The 9557-nt window shown below is 34.9% G+C and overlaps 1 protein-coding gene across 1 annotated transcript; it reads left to right on the plus strand.

The window, feature by feature from the left end:
* The first annotated feature begins 7188 nt into the window (after positions 1-7188).
* On the plus strand, positions 7189-9102 carry LOC143575472 (uncharacterized). Its single transcript, XM_077059847.1, has 2 exons — positions 7189-7890; positions 7982-9102. The coding sequence occupies exons 1-2, from the start codon at positions 7206-7208 to the stop codon at positions 9100-9102; spliced, it is 1806 nt and encodes a 601-aa protein (XP_076915962.1). The 5' UTR covers positions 7189-7205.
* The last annotated feature ends 455 nt before the right edge of the window (positions 9103-9557 follow it).

A 9557-nucleotide genomic window follows, 5' to 3' on the forward strand; every position in this document is an offset into this window, starting at 1 on the left:
TTTACACTATGTATAAAAATTTTCGGCCGAAAAGGATAAATTTACACTACCGAGCGAAAAAACGGAGGGGCCGGGCTCAAAATTTCGGTCGAAAACGGGTAAATTTACACTATGTATACAAATTTTCGGCTGAAAAAGATAAGTTTACACCAACAAGCGAAAAGCGGAGGGACCAGACTCAAAATTTCGGTCTGAAACGAGTAGTTTACAATATGTATAAAAATTTCGACTGTAAAAGAATAAATTTACACTATCAAGCAAAGAAAGCGGAGGGGGTCGGGGCACCCTGCCCCAACTAACATACGCCCCTGGTTATATATGTATATTTGATATAATACATATTTTTTTAAAAACTACTTACCAAATGGTCAATGTGGTGTTTAGGTTATGTTGAGCAAATAACTTAGTTTACTAAATCGTAACCAAATTAACTGAATCCAATAATTGATTAATGGTTCGGTTTAGAGGTGCACAAATCGGTTTTTTTAAAAAAACCGGTTCGGTTATTAACCGGACCGGTTTTTTTTGGCCCGGAAAAAAACCGGTTCGGTTAATAACCGGACCGGTTAATAACCGGTTTTTGTATGTCAAAACCCTAACCGGTCTAACCGGTTAGGACCGGTTTAGAAACCGGTTAGAACCGGTTAATAAACCGGTTTTTTTATTAACCGGTTTTTTAATAACCGGTTTTTAGGTTAACCAGTTTTTTTTTTTTTTTTTTTTTTTTTTAAATAACCATTATTTTTTCACAGTATAAACAAACCGGTAACTACAAGGCAAACCGGTAACTACAAGGCAAAACGGACTGACCGAAGCCATTCTTTGCTTTCGTTGTTAGGGTTCTTTGCTTGGAAGATTAAAAACACATAACGTTCATTTATAGTTTTTACACTAAAAATACAAACATTAAATCGTTATCGCATATTCGTAACTCAAAAATACAAACATTAAAGAATGCTTAGACACGATTACATGAACAACTTGCTGTTTCTTACTCATTATTTGCCTCCATGTTTGCTGTTTCTTTAACTAATTTTCTTCGCTACCCGATCCCGAGCTATTCCTTAGGTAATCGTCGTACGCGGCTTCTTAATCGGTCATTGGTTGAGTGTGTCCTTGATTGACCTCGTCTTCATACAAGCCCGCCTCATACTCCATTTCCCCCTCGAGTGAGCGTTGATGTTGTGCCCTATCTAAAGAGTCCAAGTAATCCTTGTAGCAAATCGACATCTCTATAGCTGGTGGAGTGAGTCGAGTCCTCCTAATCGATATAACCATGCCAGAAACAGAAAAAGCAGACTCCGAAGCTACCGTGGAAGCTTGGACCGTTAGTAAATCTTTGGCCATGGCGGCGAGGATCGGAAACTCATCCTCCTTACCTCTCCACCAAGCCAGCAAATCAAGACTTCTAAATTCATCCGGAGTCATGTGTTTCACAAAGTTGGTACCACCATACCTTCCAAGTTCACTGCTTGGGGTGTTTACCTTTTGACGTTTACCGGCGTCTTCCCAAATCATGTAGTACATCCCCATTTCAAGGTCGGTTTGGGATTGGGATTGGGCAACAGCTCTTAACGAGTCATGAATTTGGGAAGACGACCCGTATTTTGTAAGGTAAACATCATACATGTTTGACAAGGTGGTGTTGAAATCATTCTTTAAAGTTTGGCTATAATAGGGGTTTTGATCGTAATTTAACTCTAGCTCATCACAAATTTTTTCTATTAAAGCTTCAACACCACCAACATTGATGCAAGGGTTTAACGCAGCAGCACATGTCAAAACAGCGGGTAGTTCTTGAAAATATTTTCTAAATTTTTCTTTCATTTTTACACCCATATCAAAATAAGGTGCACCCCTACAATGAAGTTCACTCAACTTTGTGCACATGACAGCAATTTTTGGTAAAGCAATGGGGCTTGTTGGATAGTAAACCCCGGATAAACTAGTTGTGCAAGATTTAAAAATTTGAAGGACCTCCGTAAGGATCTCAATCAATAACCAGTTTCTAGACTCGGGGTCAACCCAATGAGCCGTCACACAAATGTATGAGTCGGGCGAACCATGAGGTACCGACCACACATCCGTTGTTAAGTTTACACCAGTTTGTAAGTTTGAAAAGTATGAAATTAGTTCGGATTTAGCGTTTTTCCATGCTTTAAGACAATCTCTTCTAAGGGTCGAACGACTTACGTGTTGGTAGCGTGGTTGAACATACTTTTGCATCATCTCCGTGAATTGAGGGTTGTCGAAGTGGTTGAAAGGAAGTGTTTGTTGAATCACAAAGTTTGAAAACTTTTGACGTACCGCTTCAAGGTCGTACGTAAACACCGCTCCTTGATTCGTCATCTCCGGCTGCGAACTACTTCTCGATTCGTCCTTCAAGGCCTTGCAAAAGGGCCTTTGTACATGCGCTTTTAAAGTGGAGTTTGCATCTTTGCCATAAAACTTCAAACAATGTTTGCATCGAGCTTTTTGGCTACCGTTAGACATTTCGCATAGGTCGAAATGTTGCCAAACATCTTGGTTTCGTTTCGTGGGGATGACCCGAACGACCGTTTCTCCCTTGTTCGAGGCACCCATGTTGACGGATGAAGCAGCACTTTGGGAGGCCATGATAATCGACTACGAAATAAGAGCGTATGGAGTGGTAATGTGGTATAATTGAGCGTGAGATAACAAAATAATCGCTTATGAAATAAACGTTTAGAGCGTTTGGAGTTGTATAATCGAGAGTGATCTAACCAATACCCAACCTAAACTATATATAGATGTTTGTGGGGGTAAAATGGTAAAAAAAAAAAAAACGGTCAAAAAAAAAACGGCCATAAAGCCGTTATACAACGGTCAAAAACCGGTTTTTAACCGGTTATAAAAAAACCGGTTAACCGGTTTTTTCAAAACGGTCAAAAACCGGTTTTTAAATAAACCGGTTAACCGGTTTTTTCATAACCGGTTTTTAAAAAAAACCGGTTTTTTCAATAACCGGTTCGTTAACCGGTTTTGGATCTAAAACTTGTAACCGAAATACGAACCGGCGGTTTGTAAACCGGTCAAACCGGTTTTTAAAAAACCGGTTTTCGTAAAAACCGGTTTTCGGTTTAAACCGGTAAACCGGTTGGGGAACCGGTTTTTTTGACCATCTCTAGTTCGGTTTAGTCACAAGTCACAACTACTTTAACGGTTCGGTTATGTATTTACCACTTAGTATATGACATTACGATTAACCGAACTGCTTAATGATATATGTGAGTGTGTATATATATGTATCCATTGGATTCTTCCTCTTTTACTTTTTTTTTTTTTTGTAATTGCTCAAATGCTCAATGTGTTTTTTTAGGTTATTTTCAGCAAATATTCGAATTGGCCGAACCGTTTCCAAATAAACTGAATCGAATAGTTATTCGATGATTTGGTTAAGTCATAATTGATAAACTAAATATTGTGGTTAAGTTATGTCTTTAGTGTATATCCTAATGGTTAACTAAACGGAGTGTGTGTATTTGTAAACACTGGATTCTTCCTAACTAGGCTTCTTTATTTCTTTAACCGAATTAAGCAAATCGTAACTACATTAATTAAACCAAATAGTTAACTGTTGGTTCAGTCAAGTCATAACTGATTAACCCAAAATTATGGTTCGGTTGTGGCTTTAGTGTATGGCATAACGATTAACTTAACCGCTTAATGCTTACAGATAGATATATGTGTGTGTGACTGTGTATGTAGACATTGGATTTTTCATAGTAAGTATTCTTTTCTTTTTCTTTTTCTTCTAACTCATTTCTTTATGCTTTTTTTAAGTAATCTATAACGTAATTATTATACATTTCTTGGTTTTTAGGCTATGTAGAATAGAGTGATTGGGAACACTTAATGTAATTCATTAACCTGAACAGGTGCCCCCGCATCATAGGAAAACAACCACTGCCATTTGGATAATTATAGTAGATCCAAGAAAGCGAGACAACTTAATTAAGCTTTTTAAGAATTATCATATGTTTGAAACATCAATGTTGAAATTGTCAGACTAAAAAGTTTTACTTGACAATGCCAACACTATGCTTCATAATCAAAGGGAGTTAATACCCAATTGTTTATTAGAGGTGTCAACTCTCTTTGATGATAAAGTTACTTGAGTAATCAAAGTTTTTTTAAATTTATTAAAAGAATTGAATTTCAAGTTACTTGAGTTAATCGATTCAGTTATTTGAACTTTATAAATTTAAAGTTTAATTTAACAATTTAACCGCCCATGTTTTATGTTAGCCAGACCGCACACGAACTGACCCAGACGGCGACCGATTAAAAAATTCTAACGGGTGAAAAGTCTTAACACCAAGAAAATGGACCCCGATGGAAAAAGAATCTTAGGTCCGCCTCTAGCTGAGCCCGATCTTTGTGTAATTTGAAAACAATGGAATTCGGGCGTTTTATACATTAGTCTTACTAATTTCAATAATATTTTTTGAACTTATAGTCATTTGCATGAGCTTTCCTTATTGTTCACAAAAGTGAGTCATTATCTTTAGTATTTTTAATAATATCTGAACTTTTAGTCATTTGAGTGAGCCTCCTTGTTATTCACAAAAGTGAGTTGTTGCTTTCCGTTCAATTACTCCAAGAATTTCTTTTGAGCCCAAATTCTTCTTGTGTAATCAACAATATTCTTAATCACCACTATTTATTCATTCATTCCACTCTCGTCTTTATTCGCTAAACATCGATCGATCTATCAGACTCTTCTTTATTTAATTTTTTGAAGATTCCTTTTCCGCAATAATAGTGTGCAGGTGTGTCTCTTGATTTTTGAGTTGTATTCATTTAGATGATTACTGTTTAGACAATGGAGTTAATTTAAATTAAAAATGAAAGATTCATATATGAAGGGAAAGAAGAATGCTCACCAAGTGTTTAAGAAAAAGCTGAAATGTGGAGTATATACTGTTACACCATTTTTCCAAAGAAGCAAATAGGTGAATATGAAATAAAAGTACTAATTAGAAAAAACGTTTTCATTATTTTTAACTTTTTTAGTTCCAGCACAGGGGTGTTCATATATATATATATTTTTTTTTTTTAGAGTTGTATTCATTTAGATGATTACTGTTTAGACAATGGAGTTAATTTAATTAAAAATGAAAGATTCATATATGAAGGGAAAGAAGAATGCTTACCAAGTGTTTGAGAAAAAGCTAAAATGTGGAGTATATATTGTTACACCATTTTTCCAAAGAAGCAAATATATAGTTAGGTGAATATGAAATAAAAGGACTAATTAGAAAAAACGTTTTCATTATAACTTTTTTAGTTGGGTGTTTATTATTCGGTTCAGATTTGAAAAATTCAGCATTCAACTTGATTCGAATTCGAGTCATATTCAAGCCCAACAATCGAATGCGAATTCATGATTTTCAGTTCGATTCGAAATTCGAATTCCAAGTATACTCACATTTTTTTATTTTTTCTATATGCATATATATTTTTTTATATACATATACATACACAAACATATGATGCATAAAGCTAGTAACAATAGACAGCCATTTAGTTCCATATTCGATTTTATTAGTAGTGTCTTATGCTTTCATATTTAAATTGTAAGTATAAATATATTTTATATATTTATTTATATGGCCATCATTATCATTTATTTAATAATAGATCAAAATAATTAATTATATCTTATTATATATTAGCTTGGCAATTATTGATGGGCCATATTACTCTTAATAGCTAATAAAGGGTTTTACCGTTGGGTGTATATAGAGAGAGAATGAATTAACATCATAACCTAATCTCATACACGTAAGAAAATCATGTGTCTCCTCTCTCTTCTAAGCCGGGTTCCCGTCAAGAACCCTAACCATCCTTAACTATACATCCTAAAGGGTAATCGATCAAGATGACAAGCATGTCGACTACATCATACCCTGCTGCGGATACTACTCTTCCTGCCGTAACAGGTTCATAGGTTTAATATTTATCATGTTTTATATTGCTTACATGAAGAACTGATAAACATAAATCTTACACAATAAACAACCATTTAATTCAACAAGCACGAAATTATTTTATTTATTAGCACTGTCTAATGCTTCCATATTTGAAATTGAAGTCTTTTTGAAAATAAAAGTAAAATAATTTATTATTTTAGGTGCATTTGAATTAAATTTGAATTCGATACTAATTCGAGTTCAAATATGACTCGAACTTCGAATATGAATAGAGTACGAATACAAATAAAAAATCAAAATCTTCGAATAATTCGCTTCGATAAATTCAAAATTTTGATATTCGATTCAATGTCCCTATAATTTAGCATGATTTAGACATAGCAAGCATCCTGCTTTTGAGAAATATATTGTGTTTCTTTTTACATGATTAACATCCTAAATTTTAGAATATATGACTACAAGTAGGACATGCCCAGTGTAAAGTAATATGATGTCTTTTGGTTAAGCTAAAACGTCAGATAATTTGTGAGAGAAGTTTATTTTCTGCATTATTGGTATTACTTATATTCCTTTCCTATCTTCATTGGCCAAAGCGTCAATCCTTTTTATAGGAAGTTAATCATAATGAGTCATTGTGGGAACAATAAAGAGTTAAGAGATATGTTTAATTTATTAGTACACTTGTCGATTTAATAGCGACACAACTTGTAGCCCGTTTGCCTTTTGAGTCGATGTAAACACTACCTTTTAATGAAATATCTCTATTATATAGTTTACAGATTTTCTAAGAAATTTTTTTGAAAAAGTTGTATGTTTATCTAGTTGTTTGAATGATAGAAGTTAGAAGGTTGAGTTATAATATCTTTAGAAAATTATTTAATATAAATATAAATAGATAAGTTAGGGGTCATTGTAAGTGTCAATAATTATAATAGATCTTGGTTGAGATCAAATTGTTCTTAGGCCCGATTAACATATGGTTTCTTTTTTTTTTTTTAATAAAAAACTTATTATTATAGGAGGATATTTGTGGATATATGAGTTTTGTAACACATTTATGTTTTATATAATGTAGCTTCAATGGAACACATTGATCATTTTAGTCACAGACATATGCTACACCTTGTGAAGTTGCAACCTGACCACGACAATAAAAGCTCTGACGAAGAAGAAGATGATGGAGATGAAGATGAATACACGGATAAAGATGTTATTGTGATGGAAGAGGGCAATTTTGGCCTATGCAAGATGTGTGAGGAAGAGATCTATTCATTTCATGTAAGTTACTACACCTGTAACGATTGTGACTACTCTCTACACAAATTCTGTGCAGAACTGCCTGAAACCCAACAAAACCACCCGTTTCATCCCGACCACAGCCTTAGATTGTACAAGAAATACGTATGGAGGTGTCATATTTGTAGACTTAAGAAGCAAAACTCGGCCTATTGTTACTATTGTTACATCTGCAAATTCAGGATAGACATAGTCTGTGCAACCATGTCTGTACAGAAGATGGACCACCCAAGTCACCCTCACCAACTACAGCGTTATTTCGGTCACATGATGTCTTATTGTAATTCTTGTGGTGATGAACATAGCGGGACCTTCTACCATTGTACCACATGTTCTTGGTTCAGGATCCATTTGAGTTGCGCTTTGCTTCCGGCTAAGCTACTTATCCAACAGTCTACAAATAAGAATTTCGGACATTCTCATTTACTTACCCTTTCCTATTCCTTTCCTTATAACGACTTAAAGGTTAGGTATTTTCCCCGTTGCAGAGTTTGTCTGAAAGGTTTTGATTTCCACGAACCGGAAGATAAATCTTACTTATGGCATTACAGATGCGATAAATGTCGATACTACGTCCATGTTGATTGTGCGATATCAATGAAAGATGCATTTATGTCTTCTATCTTGATGCCCGCAGGTTATTATTTATATTTATTCTTTACTTTCTAATAGTATATATTGTTCTTGTCAATTTAAACTTAACTTACGACACATCTTTCGTTAATCAGGTTATGGCAAAACTTACAAAAATTTCAAAGACGAGGATCATCCTAATCTAATTCACTGCCCGTTTGCTGATGAAAATGTCAACCTTCTCACACACCATTTTCTCAAAAAAGGTGAATCAGTTATAAAAAGGTTTTGTCATCCACACCCGCTGGTTCTTTTTGACACAATCCTTAATGGGTCAGTTTCCCTTCATGATCCCATGAAAAAAGTGGAACTACTTTGTGACGGATGTGTGAGACCAATCACCACTATGCCCTTTTATAAATGTTCCCAACATGATTGTGATTTTGTTCTACATGAGTGGTGCACTATGCTACCCTCTCAAATACAAGACCACCCCCACCATCCAGAGCACACGCTTGTTTTCGTGCCAAAGACCCCTACAAACTCCTTAGGTTTGTTTGATTGTGGCATGTGTGAGCTACCTTGCAATGGTTTTTCATATGGATGCATGCAATGTGAATATTATGTGGATATCAGTTGTGGCTTCATACCTGATGTAATCACACATGAAGCCCACCCTAACCATCTCCTATTAAGAATCGAAGCTTCATCACTATATAAGAGTCTGTATTGTAAGGCATGCACACAGCCTATGTATGAAATGGGGTTTTATTGTCCCACTTGCGATTTCTATCTGCATTCGAAATGTGCTTTGTTATTACCTAGAATAATAAGGCACAAGTACGATAAACATCCATTGACTCTGATGTACTATCCTGCTAAGAACCATAAAAGCGAATACTTTTGTGAGATTTGTGAGGATGAGTTTGACCCGGCAGCGTGGTTCTATCATTGCAACACGTGTGCCTACTCCATGCACACTGCTTGTGCCCCCCTAAAGCTTCGGTGTGAGCAGTCTACATTTTACAAGTATCTGAATTCTATCTTTGAGTTTTTAAATGTCAAGTTTGGAAGAAGAACTAAGCTAAGAGATCACCCGCATCCTGTAACCTTTGTACAAGGCATTAAGGATGATGGCCAATGCATTGAGTGTGATAGAGATTTGCAGTATGAAATGATCTTTAAGTGTTTCCAGTGCAAGTTTGCACTTCATTATTGGTGTGGGTTATCATATGTTCAAGAAACACTGTATATGACTTCTCATGTCAGATTATAATTGCAAATCTATGTCATATTTTGTTTTATTATTATTCACATGAGCTGATTTTAACGTATAACTTACTCTTTAATCATAATCTTAACGGTTAATAGCGCCCAACATAAATATAGTTCAATTTATTTTTCTTATATTGCTTAAATACTTTAACTATGTTACATTGATGTAAAAAAGAGAGCCAAATTTGACAATCCAAAGTACGTGTAACTGCTACACGCGCATTATTAAAAGAAATAAAACAGAAATACAAGTATCCTATTTAACTTTGGATAATTTGTTCTTTTTCATGGATGTTTATTGTTTAGATCGATGGAATTTTGCACCCAGGAAGAAGAAACCAAAAAGTAGGGTTTGGTGATTAAATAACAAAAGTAATAAGAAATATGCTAAAAAGATAGAGCACCACTTGGGTATGGTTGGGAAAATCCCGCCTAGACGCCGATTAATTGTTAGTC

This window comes from Bidens hawaiensis, unplaced genomic scaffold (genome assembly GCF_021521415.1).
Source record: "Bidens hawaiensis isolate Kalapana, Puna unplaced genomic scaffold, B.hawaiensis_p1.1 tig00027524_1, whole genome shotgun sequence".
NCBI classification, from domain to species: Eukaryota; Viridiplantae; Streptophyta; class Magnoliopsida; order Asterales; family Asteraceae; genus Bidens; species Bidens hawaiensis.

Coding starts and splice junctions, on each gene's coding strand:
- LOC143575472 (XM_077059847.1), top strand. CDS start 7,206: ATGTGTGAGGAAGAGATCTATTCATTTCATGTAAGTTACTACACCTGT. Junction 7,891..7,981: donor TTCTATCTTGATGCCCGCAG/GTTATTATTTAT, acceptor TTCGTTAATCAG/GTTATGGCAAAACTTACAAA.